This window comes from Neopsephotus bourkii, unplaced genomic scaffold (assembly GCF_033783945.1).
Source record: "Neopsephotus bourkii isolate Nb327-2 ecotype Australia unplaced genomic scaffold, CSIRO-AGI_Nbou_v1 NB_1622, whole genome shotgun sequence".
Classification (NCBI taxonomy): Eukaryota; Metazoa; Chordata; class Aves; order Psittaciformes; family Psittacidae; genus Neopsephotus; species Neopsephotus bourkii.
The window spans coordinates 651,104-664,497 of NW_026902097.1; the positions used below are offsets into that span (position 1 = coordinate 651,104).

Here is a 13,394-nt window from a genome sequence, read left to right on the forward strand (position 1 = left end):
TTCCGAAGCATCTCATTTATCATCACAGAGCTGTAACAGCACATTGCACTGCTGAACGCTAGTCAGGCAAGGATCTTAAACATCTTCAGAGCCTGCAGGAAAAGCCCAGCAGCTATCTTCTGGCTCACATAGCTGCTCTTAGCTCAGTCAGATGGCTTGAGAAACTGGGGGGAGAGAAGAAAAGCAATTGGTGTGAGGACCTGGAGTGTGTTGGCTGCAAAACATAGCCTTGCGCCCCAGGGCTGCTGGGTCTCAGCTGACCACAGCGCATCCTATCTCCACTGTGTTTCTACAGTGCTGGATGCTTTCCAGCAGAGAAGTCCCTTTCCAGTCGTTAGATAAAGCAATCAGCAACATTTCATTAGCCCAAGAGGTGATCTGGGTGGTTTGCTGCTCCACAGGACAGATTCACCACACTGCACAAGCATTTTTGAGCCAAAATGACGGCACTGAAATGTGCTGCAGTTGCGTTAACTGTTTCTGTGCTGCAGAGGCTTCTGCAGCACCTCCTGCCTCTCTCAGTGGCAGCATTTGCCAGGTCTCGTTGGCCCCCAGCCCTTGCAGGTGGCAGGGCTGCAGCCTGAGCTGAGGGGCAGGAACGAAACCCTGTGCTAGTCCTGCAAAAGAAATGTGATCCAGGCCTAGCTGCTGTGATCTTCAGGTGTTTCATAAACAGCACACATTTATTTCTGTACCCTCTGCAGGGGGTGCAGTGGGTCTAGTGGGTCTAGTGTCCCACTTCAGGCATGAGAGACTGAGGCCCAGAAATTAAAGCACCAAGTCTGAGCTTCTCTCTGGATGCTCAGTTTGACACACGTGCCTGATCTTTTAGCACCTTGTAATATTTCATCTGCTCAGAACAGCAATCCCTCTGACTTTGCCCATTTTCATCTACATAAATCCCAGAGCCCCTCATTTTGGGCAAAGAGAAGATAGGAAACAGACAGCACCGCACAATGAAGACTGTAGGGTGACTGTGCAGTGCTGTGGGTAGCAAGAAACAGCACTGTCCCCACTCCCCTTTGCCATCAGTGCTTGTCCACGCTGGCTCTGCAGTGCTGGGAGGCAGCATGCTGATAGCAGTGCTCTGCCATGCCTCAGTTTTCCTCCCTGCTCATGTCCTGCTCCTGTGTCCGTGCCGTTCCCAGATTGCAGTGCGGAGGAGTCCTCCCCAGCTCCAGTGAAAAGCAAGTACGAGACCATGGATTTCGACAGCTTGCTGCAGGAGGCCCAGCTAAGCCTGCATCGGTAACAGCCTTAACCTTGGAGGAATACCTCAATACCTCAGTCAAGGCACTTCCAATATGTTTACGTTTTCAAAGAAGTTATTCAGTCTATGGAAAGCGAGAGAGAGCGTGAGAGAGGAGAGCACGCGAGAGAGAGACTGCTGTCCCTTCCGATCGATGTTTACATTGAACAAAGCTGCTTCTGTCTGTGAGTCCCCATGGTGTTGATGTCTCACTGCCACACGTTAGTCCCTCCGCTGCTGACTGGTTGTTTTAGGGTGAGCCTAGGAGCCCCTTGGCCCCTCTCTCCCCCATCCCAGTCCCCCCCGTGCTCCCGCCGTGGAGTTGCAGCTGTGTTCACCATAACATTTTTTTGTCCGTAGTGTGTGATGATGAAATTGTTAATTGTGAATAGAATCAGGATTATAAACTAATTTTTAATAGAAGAAGAGAAAAAAAGAAAAGTATATACTTAAAAAATGTATTTATGGCTCAGATGTACTGTAATTCAGATTTATTGTACCGCTTCCTTGATTTTTAACTATGCACTGTAATGAGGCACTTGCCACTCAGCAAATGGGGGGTCAAAGCAGAGTCACGGAGCATGGAGGCACCTGCCTGCCCTGCTGGCAAACCAGGGGGCTCGGTCATTGTGTCAGAGTCACCTTCTTTGCTGTCAAAGCCATTATTCTTTGCTTGCATGGTCTGAGACCCCCAGCCCCAGTGCAGCTGGGTTGCAGCACCCGGATGCTGAGCTTGGTCCTGGTGTGTGCTGGAACAGGTGGGCAGTGGGGCACAGCAGCCTCATGCCATTCTTGCCACAGGGCCAGTCAGCTTTGCAGGCTTGAAGGAGAGGGGTGGTAGAAGGATGCACTACATGGCAGGCTGTGGGGCCTATGCCTGTCAGCCAGTGCTCCTCCAGCCCCCTGCTGCCTTTGGAGCCATGAGAGGTGGGCCAGGGGGCTGAGCTGGCCAGGCTTGATCCTGTGGGCACAGCCTGGGAGATGGGCACCTCCGGGTCCGTGCAAGGGAGCTGGCTTCTCTCCGACCCCTTGGGCACTGGGAGACAAGACAGGCTGAGTGGCTTGCTCCCCGCTTGCTTCTACCCCTGCAAAGCAAGTGGGGCAAGAAGACCCATTTGTGATGGCCCCCAAAATCCAGAGGGGCAGGGAGGGGGCATGGCAGTCACGCTGAATGCCTGCTCCACTGCCCTATCTGTCCTCTGCTTGGTAGCTGATAAGCCATACACTTCCCCAGCACCCAGTTGGCACCCAGTGCCTGTGGCACACTTGCCTGCTCTGCCCCTGGCCAGGGACCCTCGGAGCTGCCCAGCAGCACTGCGTTGAAGTGCATGCTCAAGCAGCAGCCCCCCTGAAATTTGCTTGCAAACTTGTCCTCCATCTCCAGGTGAGGTGGGAGATGGGAAGAGCCTGCCAGTGGCTGGAGCAAACCCCACCGCAAACCAGCCAGAGGCACTTTTCCAGGAGTGGGAACCTGGCTGCTCCTCAAGCCATCTCCATCATTTCCATTTATTTTTCAGACCCAGAGACCACTAGGGATTCAGCCATCCTATGTAGATAGAATATTATAGCCTTAACTCTGTCAATAGTTAGATTAGAGTCTCCTGGGGTCTCCCTTCCCCATGACTTAGAGGTTTATTCTCATTTCCCTGGTGTGGGAACTATTTTGTCTTGCAGGGAGTATGACCAAAGCCTTTGAAATTGCACAAGAAGTGATGCTAAGAGCTTGAGCCCTGCCGAGGAGGCCCTGGGCTCCAGGGCCGTCCGTGCAGCTGGTCTCTGGTGGGATCAGGAGTGCCGGCAGCACCAATACCAGCACAGTTACCTGGCTATTCCTCCCCGCTTTGGGGAAGCCAAGGTTCTGACAACCAGCCCGACAGTGCAAGGGCCCATGGGCCGCTGCGGGTTTGAACTGTAGGTCCCCAACCTGCCGCCAGTGACCGTCACTGCCAGGGACCAGCCCTTGTGCCATTTCAGTCTCAGCAGCAAGGTTTGGTGTCTCTCCTGCCACAAGCTCTCCCAGTTCCTCACGAGTAGCTCTGGCCAAGACTGAGCATCTGCTATTGGCAATTGCCTCATTGTAGCTTTGCCTTTTTCTGTCCTAGTATTTCCTCACAATGATGATGTTTACATGTGATTGCTATAGAGCTTATGTAGAATGTATATAGCGACACATTTAGGGTGGGTAGTACTGTCCTGTGCTGTGCTGATGTTTTTCAGAAAACGATCAATCCAAAAAAAAGCAAACAAAAAAAAAAAGAAGCAAAGTAAGTGGAATTCTTCCATCTCCCACTCAGCCGGGCCCTGCTGGGGATGCATCAAGGTGGCAGAGGGGAAGTCAGTGCAATGCCTGAGGAAGCCCTCTCCTGGGGGATCACTCAGTCACTTCCCAAGCACTGGTTTTGGTGGACCCAGGTATCAAATTCCAAAGTTTTCCTGTGGCTGGACACCCCGGGTCAGCCCCCAGCCCCTGCCGTGCCTGGCTTCTGAATACCAAGGTTGGTGCTTGGGAAGGGGAGGGCTCATCCTGCACAGAGCTCATCAGCACTGCACCCATAGGGTAAGAAGAGATGCAATAAGTGGTCTTTGTGGTGCCTGAAGCCTATAAGTGGGGTTGGGGTTTGGGGGAGGTTTTATTTGTTGGGTTTTGTTTTCTTTCCCCATTAAATTGGGATGGCTTCGTTTCCCTCCTGCCCAGGAAATTTCTCCAGGACTTATGCACTATGCCCAGAGGTGTGCAAGGTGCAGGGGCACTGTGGCCCATCGCTGCCTGCTCCAGGGGCTTCCCTCAGAGTTTAGGAATAGAGGGTGTTCGGCTCAAGCAGCACAGCTCTGCTGGGTTCAGAACCCCTCACACAGGGTTTGTGGTGAAGAGTTCCCACTTTATTTTTTTAATATAAAGGTGTCTTTAGCTCACAGTGCTCACGTCTGCAGAGAGGCAGGAAGGAGTGCTCGGGCACAAGGTGCAGGTGAGAGCTCACTCCCTCAGCAGCCCGTGACTGTTCCGGATGCTGACAGGGAAGCGGGGCAGGAGCAGAGCAGGGAGAGGCAACCCATGCTGCTGGGGGAGCCGGTGGCACCCAGTGCTTTGCTGCTGGGGACAGGGAGCGGGATCACCCCCCTGCAAACAAGCTTTACATCCCGCCCAGCCTGTGGCATCACAGCGGGTGCCCTGCTGTGGGTGTCGCTCAGAGCTTGGCACCCCAAAAAGGGAACCCTGGCCCCAGCTGCCTGTGAGGGCCAGGGCTGGTAGGAGTGCTACTTAGAGAGGAACTGGGAGCCAAAGGGTGTATTATGGTAGGCAATAAGTAGGGAGGAGATTTATTTTTTTAAACATATATGACTATAGAATGTCCCCCAGTAGTTTCCTACAGGTACTGTGGGGAAATGCTGAATGTGAAGTCTCATGATAAAATGCCCCTTTGCCTTTTTTGCACAGATTTGTCCCAGGGAAGCTCATGGTTCAGGGTGGGATACTGGGTTCCTGGCTGGACTCCAGTGGGTCCCTGGGGCTCTGTGGGAAGGAGCAAACATTTCTGAGTGTCTGGGCTGAATGCAGAGGACAATCCTGGGTTTTAGGTTCCGTGCTGCCCCAAATAAAAGGTTTCTCCCTATCCCCACTCAGCGCAGCTGACTGGGCTGCACGTCATCTTCAATGAAGCAGCTGCTCAGTCACCATGTTACAGTCTTGAGTGTCTGATTCCAGCACTGGTCCATGCAAAGGAGCGTTGCAATTGCAGACCAGCACTGTTTTTCTTCTTTTTCTTTTGTTTTGGGTTGGTTTTTGTTTCTTTCTCTCGGAGGCATGCTGAATACTGAGATACATCCTTGTACGTCAGCTGAGCCCTGACAACTTTTCTGTTCTAAGCGTCGTAGTCCATCCCTGACAATCTCAAGCAATATAGAGCCAAATGCAGCCTTTGGGTTTCATTCCTCTTCCCTCGCCCACCCTGGGGTCAGGAGGGGAGGCAACAGCCTGGACCCAGTGCCCACGGCACCGAGCCGAGAGCCACGCTGCAGTAAATACTGAGCTGGGGAGGGAGTGTGTGTATGCATGTGAGAAAGAGAGAGAAAGATTAAATTGATGCATTTCTTAAGAAAGGTGTAAGAATTTCACCTAAAAAGGGGCACATCTGCTTTGTTATTTATATTAAAACCCGATAAATTCTGTCTTTTTCTTCTTTTTTTTTTTAAGTAAAAGGACACTGCTCATACTTACAGGGGCCAATTCTGCCTCCCTTTCTCATGCTGAGTAAGTACTACTGAACTCTGCGGTTTTCTCCTTGCAGAGTAAGTAGAAGCAGTGGAATTGATCCCTCTGTGATTAAGAATCAAGTTTTTAGTCTGTTTTTTTTTTTTAATTGGTAGCATTTTTTTATATTTCACTGCATTTTTTCCCCAGTTCCGTTCTGTTGTGTCCTTATTTATGTAATATACTTTAACCTTAAAAGGCGGCATGGGTTCTTATGCCTTTCCTTTATTATTATTGTTATTATTTTTAAACGAAGAGATTTATTTCTAGTGTGATTTAACTGTCTACCTTCTAAGACAAGAGAACGTTTTCTTGTATTTTTACATTGTCAGATTCTATAGTTTCATAGATAATTTAACCAAATCACTCAATGTATTATCTCTAGCTCTCCGGTGGGTATAAAAGTTCTATTTTAAATTGTGTAAATACTTCAGAACTGGCTTCTTTTTCCAGACTCCCCAGCCATGGAGTTACTTGTTTACATCAAAAAGACTGTAGAATCTCTACGCTCATGTACTGTAAATAGTGAAGTGATCTGCCTATAAATAAACGATAACATATATACTACAAAGTGGAAACAAAACCCAAAAGGAACAAGTCTGTGCTTCTAATACTTTAGCTCAAGCCTGCTCTGGGAGGAGGTGTTTTTTGCTCTGCTAAAGGTGCTCCCCTGTGTTGGCCTGGCTGGCAGTGGGACAGTTGGGACAAACTGGGGCCAAGCAGGTGGTGAAGCCCCCAACTCACTTGCACCAACAGTGCCCCACTGCCAGAGATGCAGGAATATCCCGGATTTTGCTGTTTTAAGTGCGGCTTCTTGCAGTTTAACTCCTGCAGGAAAAGCATGGGCTGTCCTGTGGACTTCGGGAGCGGTGCCACTGCTGCAGGACCCATTGCAGAAGAAGCCTCCCCGATCAGGGAGGGTACAAATGAAATGGGGCACGCACCTCAAATTTGCGTCAGTGGGAGTAAGAGAGCTGGATTGTAAGGAAAGGTGTGGAAAACACTCCAGATGGTGAAGCAGGAACCGTGCGGTCCCCCAGTGCCAGGAGCGCAGTGCCACAGGAGCCAGCCTGTGCTCCCAGAGACACAGCCGAGGTGGCTGAACCAGCACAGGGTGTCCTGGGCACCATGGGAGCCTAGGCTGTGGAAGGGATGGATGGAATGCCTGGGCAGCTCTCCTGCAGCACCCAGGAGCCCAGCACTAGCCATTGCCCAGCTCGGAGATGGCACACTGAATTTTCTCGGATGCTGCTGCTGGGCAGGAGGACCTGAGAGGAGGAGGTCTGCAAGGTGCTGAGCTGGTTTTTCCTTCCGATTTGCACTGATTGAGGCAGCTGCCATAGACCTGTCCATCTGAGGCACACACAAGGACTCATGGGCAGGCAGCTGCTCTCGGGGTGCCTGGTGTGGGTGCACAAGAGCAGCGTTCCTGGCTGGCAGGGCACTGGGATGGAGCAGGGGCACACAAGCGAAGGGTCTGCAGAGAGGAACAGACCCACAGATGGGGTTTTTCCTCCCAGCCTGACCTGCGCTGCATTTTCAGGCAGCTTCCTGGAAAATACAGGACTGACATTGAGTATTACCCTGCAAGCAGACCTAGAAATTGAAGGGAGCTGTTGGTGAATCACAGCATCATTTCAGCAGCTCTGTTAGTCCCCGCAATTACATCCAGCCGGTTGGAAAGAAAACCAATGTGACAGTTTTCATTTTGTGTAACTCTGTGATAAAACATCTTTTCACACAGATGGGTGCTGCTTTTGCAGCAGTTTGTGTGGCTGCTCTTCGGCTCCTGGAGGGAAGGGAGGGAGGCAGTGCTACCTACTGAGCTAGGCACTGTGTGCCTCGTGGGAAGGGAAAGTAAGTCAGTAACGGGCTGTTGTGAACAGGGGCAGCTTCTGTTGCTGACCTTGGCTGGTTGGCAGCATGGGCAGCACATGCAGTGCAGGCACAATGGGGGTGCAGGGGCAGTGTGGGCAGCAAGGGCAGGGTGGCAGTGCCCACATCTGCCTGGCTGAGACAGCATCTGCCCTGGGCTCCACTGGCTTGGTGAGACACCCCGGCTCCCAAAATGTCCCACAGAGAGGCAGGGACACAGTAAAGCAATGCCCGGGAATGCCAGGCCAAGCTCATGCTCCTGACCCATGTGAAGCACCCGTTGTTTGGGATTGATTTCAGTGCCTGGCGAGCTGTCCTGGGCTGCCCTTTGGAGTTTCAGCTCCCATCTGTGCCCTGAGCAGTGGCAGCCAACACCAAATCCTGCCCTGGGCTCTGCTGCTCCCTGCTCCCAATACAAACCTCAGCTTCTGGACAATGCGAAGTCTGTCCTGGGGCTCTGGGGGCCATGCTTAGAGCAGCATATGCATTTGCCCATCCTCTCCATCAGTCCCAGCTTGTTGCCCAGGTCCATCCAGGTGCCTTTGCAGGGAGGAACAGGGGAGGTTTGGTTTATCCACTCCCTGCCAGCTCTAGACCCACTTCTCTGCGCTACCACTGCAGCTGCCCACAGTCCCAAAGGGCTGCTCCCAACTTTCCTTCCCAGCTTTTCATCTCCCTCACTAACACACCTGCAGCTCCTGCCTCCTGCTTGCTGTGTGCCTTTAAATACTGGTGGAGTGCCTTCCCCAGATGCTGTTGGTTCAGGGACATGTTATCTCTCTTCCCTCTTTCTTCTCCTCCGTCCTTGCCTGGGTGCTGTTTAATCTTTCCTATGCTGTCTCTGCCACCAAGTACCTTTTCAAACTCGGACTTGGACCTCTTGTGTTTCTCAGCAGCTTCCTGCAGGTAAGAAAGCACCATTCTTTCCATACCAGTTTTTCTAGCACTAACCCTGCTCCTCCAGAACCCCACCACCCTGATCCTGGGTTCATCCTGCATGGACATGGCTTCTCTCACGTGGCAGATTGGAGGCAGGCAGCTGAGTGGAGGAGGGATGACTTTCTCTTGCCAAGGGGAGGAGGCAGCCGCTCCCTGCCTGCAGCCAATGGTGCTTCCACTACTGGTTTCTGTCTCACTTTTCATTAGTGACTGCTGCCACTCCACCGCAGCTTAAGCAACATGGTGGTGCTGTGACCAGGCTGGAGATGGACCTGACCTGTGCCACCTGCCTGGACACTTACCTTGAGCTGGTGATGCTGAGTTGTGGCCACAGGATCTGCAGGCATTGCATCCAGGAGGAGCGCCCGCAGGTCCGTTGCCCGCTGTGCCATACCCAGGCAGACCCAGAGGAGCAAAGGCCTGAAGTGCAATGTGAAGAGAAGGGGGAAAGCTTGGGACAGCAAGATGGGGTGATCCTGTGTGACTTCTGCCTTCAGGAGCCCCAGCCAGCTGTGAAGACCTGCGTGAACTGCGAGGCCTCCCTCTGCCAAGCCCACCTGAGCAAGCACAACACAAAGAGCTCTCTGAAAGAACATGTCCTGATAGAGCCCTGTGAAGCTCAGGTTTTGGCTGAGAGAAGATGCCCCCAGCACGGCAGGCTGCTGGAGTGCTACTGTGTGACAGACTCGGTCTGCATCTGCATGCTGTGCTGCATCATCAGCTCCCACAAGGACCACAAGATCACCACTCTGGAGGAGGCTTTTGGCAAAGCACAGGTAAGAGGCTGCCAGGACAGCCCTCAGAGCACAGGTTGCACTAGGAAAACCACAGGGACCTGGGGCCCAGGGGCTGCCCGCCGCACAGAGATGAAACGTTTCTTGAGGTTCAGATCTGCAGACTTGGGTTGGGGCTAAATCTCCAGCTTGGGATATTGAGCTTTTATTCCCAGTTTTGCCCTAGATTCCCTCTGGGGATGCAGGGATATAAAACAAGATGTTATGAAAACTTTCTTCCCACCCTGAGAAGCCAAACTGGTGGGACCGGGTGCATGTGACTGTGCTCCTAGTCCTGGGTGCAGTTCCAAGCCGAAAGTATTTTCAGTTTCAAAATGTCTTTCCTGTGCTTGTGATTGCAGTATTTGTCCAGGGCTACAACCTTCCAGTAAACCTTTATGATTCATTTGACCTGAGAGCAAGCAGTCCTGTGTCCATAAAGCTGTTGATCTCTTGCACTTGTGTCCATCCTATCTTGATACCTCCCGCTGGTTATTTTTACAGGGTTTTTTTACTGAAACCCTGGAAGCAGTGAAAAACCACGAAGCTGCGCTGAATCACAGCATAGAAAACCTGCTGAAACAAGAGGAGGAAGTAAAGGTTTGTTCCAAGGTCCAACCGCCACTCTGGGGATGGTTGTGTGCTGGTAGCTGATAAGGTTTTCTTTTGCCCTTCCCCATATTGCGCATTCCGAAGTGGTTTTAGTTCCTGGTGGTTTCTCGGTTCTTCTCTAGGTTTTGTTTTTTTAGGGAGGATGATGAACAACTTTCTTACTTCCCTTTACTGGGAAGTACATTCTTTGTTTGCAGAGGGCATTTGAGCTTGAAAATTGCTGTTAAGTCCATGCTTCCTGATTGGTAGGTGGTGGTATCACACACTATGCTATTGTGGTTTTATTCCTCTTTACAACAAGAAAACCCTTTAGGTTAGCCTGTGGTTCCAAGATGCTGATAGGAATGATGTTAAAAGATTGCCCCCAAATGTCTGGGTTTTGGTCCCAGCATGCCAAAACCTATCTAAAAGCTTGGAAGAACAATGAACTTAACACAGGTCTCCAAATCCTAGTTCATTCTGCTCAGGCAGAATTGGCACTTGTCTTCCTCCACCAGTAAAAACGATAGGACTTGAAGTCCTGGCACTGGACAAAGGTCTGAAGACAGAACTGTACTTGGCAGTTGGTACTTGTACATCCTCACCCATCCTTAAAGGGACCAAAGACAACTAATGCAGAATATGGGAATACAGTGGAAAGGCTTCAGCAAGCATCATGCAAGCTGCACTACTTTTTCATCTTTGCCTGGTTAGGTGCCAGATGCTGGGGCACTTGTGTCACTTGGCCCTTCTGCTGTCAATGGGACATCTTGGTTTGTTGTCACGTGGAGAGACACTAAGTTAGTATTTGCTTCTCTGAGCCCAGAAGAGAGCAGGCTCTTTTCTGAGTGAGAGTGATTGGGTTTAAATGTAAGATTCAGTCCCTAACAGCTTTGAAAGTGTTTTCTTAACAGACTGAGGAGGGCCTGCGGAGGGATCGGCTGGAGAGCCTCTTCAAAGAGATGTGTCTGCAGCTAGGAAACAGAAAAGAAGAGGTCCTGAAAGCTCTCAGTCACAACGAGGAGCAACAGCTTTCTTGGATTCAGAAGGAGATGCAAAAACACAAAGAGGGGAAGGATGCAGCCAGCCGTGATGTACGGGAGCTGGAGGCTCTGAGAGATCAGAAAGACCTCCTTCTTTTCATCAAGGTACCTAACAGCATCTCCCTTGCCAGAGACACTCAGCTCCTGGGCTACCCTTTGCCTGTGCTATGCTAATTCTACTTTCAAACTGTCTTTTACAGGCTTTTTCAGCAATTCAAACCAGGTAAGCTCTTCCCAAGGTGGACTACTGTCGCACCACACATTGCTTCGGGTGACTGATAGCCTAGCCTGCATGCACTGGGCTCACCCTTTGGCATGCTGATGGCACACTGAGCCTGAAGAAGCCCCAGAGGCCGTGTGTGACTTCTCATATACAGCACGGCTTATTTTTCTGTGCCCTCTGCACCTATTCTCAAGTCCCATTCTGAGGGCAATTCCTGAATGTTTAGGTCCCTGTATGGGCATGCAAAGGACAGATGAGCTTAGCTATCCCGAGTCATCCTCCAGCTCGCATTGCCTTCTGCTTGTAAGAAGCGAATGTGGCAAGAGCCAAACATAGAGCGCAGTCTACAGGGTTCATGGCCTTTCTCCTGAGCTGTTCTCCCAGTGTCTGCCCTGCTCCTCCACCACAGCATGCACACAGGCTCCCCCAGCCCTGCATTTTGGGTTTAGCAGCTCACCCAGGGCTGTGGAAATGCAGCACATCTCATCTGCTGATGAGATCTGATCATCTGATCTCATCAGCATCATTAGCTGTGCCACCTCACTAGCTCCTGCTCCGAGGACTGAGGTCTACAGCCGCAAACAGGATGCTAGAGTCTGTCCTGGCAAAGCGGGGCTGAGGTGGCTGAGACAAGGTCCTCTATGGACAGATACTGTCCGTACTTCAGCCTGATGATGCTGAAGAGATTTGCAGTTCTGGGAGAAGACCAGTCAGAGAGGGAGTCCCTGATAAAGCTGCAGAGAGATGGGAGGGTGAAAGGTGCTTTCTGTGTGTCCCATCAAGGCCTGGTGTGGAGTGAGGGATGCAGTTGTTGGCTCAGGGATGGGCTTGGGGATGGTTTTCTGATGCCTTTCTGCTGCTCTTCTGATGTCATTCTGCATGTTTTAGGGAACGCATGCCAGTTTCTAAGGATGATGATTTAAAACCAACGCCACCCATTATTTTGGATAAATTAACAACAGATGGTACTCTAAGGCTTTTCCAGGAATTCCTCTCAGACATGCAGTCCTTATTTAAATCACCGCCTGGTAAGTGGTCATTTCACTCTGTAATGAGCAACATGGAGAAGCTAACAAAGCATATTCAAGAAAAGACTGTAGTAAAACACCAAGTACTCAAAACTAGATCTAGAAGAGCTGATTGCTAACACTTACTAGATGATCTTTAAGGTCCCTTCCAAGCCAAACTGTTCAGTAGTATTCTGTGATATGACTCTATGATTATTTTCACATACATGTACATAAAAGGACGCTTGCCCCAGGCTTCAGTGCTTTGGACATGCCTTGAACATACCCTGCTAAAATGGATTCTAGGTAAAGAGGTATGGATGTCCTAGGACGTGTGTGGGAAGATTTAGAGAGAAGAATAGCGATAGCTTTTCCATCTGTAGCACCACTTTGATTCAAAGCATGGGGAAATTTGAGAACTCATCACAGCAGTGGCAGGTGGAGTTTGTCTTATGACAAAATAATCCCCTCTGTGTGTGTAAGTCTACTCTTTGTGATGTCTTGTAAGACCAACCTACAGCAGTGGTTTTGTGCACAGTGGGAAGCCTATCCAATTCGATTAGACAAACAAAGGGTTCCCTTGTAATTGCTGCATGGAGGGTGCTTGAGCCCTGCCTGACAGTGAGCCTAGAGTCAAGACCAAGAGGCAGCTGGAGTGGGAAGTCTCTGCCCAGAGCATGTGTGATGTGCACACCTAATTGGCTGCCACCCGTACAGCCTTGGGTATGCTGAACAGTGCACCATGCTCATGGCCACTCCCGGGCTCTGTCTTTACCATCCCTGTAAGCACAGTCCAGACCTATTCTAGCTAGAAAGCCCCAGAGCCAGGTTTTCCTCATTGTCCATGCCATCTGAGCAGCTCAGGTTAGTTGTCCAAGTCACCGCTGCTATTTGGTTCCTGAAGGAGTAACTTCCACAGCAGAGAACGCCACAGAATCGAAACGCATTGCGAGGAAGAGGTCAGAACAAACACGTTCTGCAAATTCCCCACTACAGAATTCCCTCCTTGTGCCTGGCCACGCTAGGAGGTTTTGAGAGCTCTAGAAAACACCTTCAAATGATCCTAAGCAAATAAGCGTGTATAAAATGGCTGTGCCACTGCTCGCATGTTTCTCGTCTGTGGAAGTTAATCCGGGAAGTTTCTAGAAGTGCCTAATGAAGCTCTGCAGGGCACTAATGGAAAATGGGGATCTCAGAGCTGCTGCCGTTGGAAACACAGAGCAAGGCATTTTACAATTGTGAAAGAGCAGCGTTTCTTGAGATGTGGGATCACCCCCTTTTAGAATGACATGGGAGCAGCTAAGAGAGGTACAGAAGTGCTTTCAGTTAACATGCTTTTGGTGACTTGGATGGGTTGGACTTGAATGACTTGGATAGGGTAACTTGTGTTGCCTTGGATTGGGAAATCCAGCCTCCAGCAACTGGGGGATGTGTGGTATCTGTGT

At 50.7% G+C, this 13,394-nt stretch overlaps 2 protein-coding genes across 3 annotated transcripts in view; both read left to right on the forward strand.

Moving 5' to 3' along the window:
• Window positions 1-6,088, forward strand: part of PPARGC1B (PPARG coactivator 1 beta) — a 48,263-nt gene extending 42,175 nt beyond the window's left edge. For both annotated transcript variants that reach the window (XM_061372855.1, XM_061372856.1), the window contains exon 12: window positions 1,149-6,088. In XM_061372855.1, coding sequence (XP_061228839.1) covers window positions 1,149-1,252 — 104 coding nt within the window. In that variant the 3' untranslated portion in view covers window positions 1,253-6,088. The remainder of the gene's footprint in view (window positions 1-1,148) is intronic.
• Window positions 6,089-8,198: 2,110 nt separating this feature from the next.
• LOC133222792 (tripartite motif-containing protein 29-like) lies at window positions 8,199-13,040 on the forward strand. Its single transcript, XM_061372857.1, has 7 exons — window positions 8,199-8,279; window positions 8,520-9,088; window positions 9,590-9,685; window positions 10,591-10,824; window positions 10,920-10,942; window positions 11,831-11,970; window positions 12,854-13,040. The coding sequence occupies exons 2-7, from the start codon at window positions 8,579-8,581 to the stop codon at window positions 12,982-12,984; spliced, it is 1,134 nt and encodes a 377-aa protein (XP_061228841.1). The 5' UTR covers window positions 8,199-8,279; window positions 8,520-8,578; the 3' UTR covers window positions 12,985-13,040.
• Window positions 13,041-13,394: the final 354 nt, after the last annotated feature.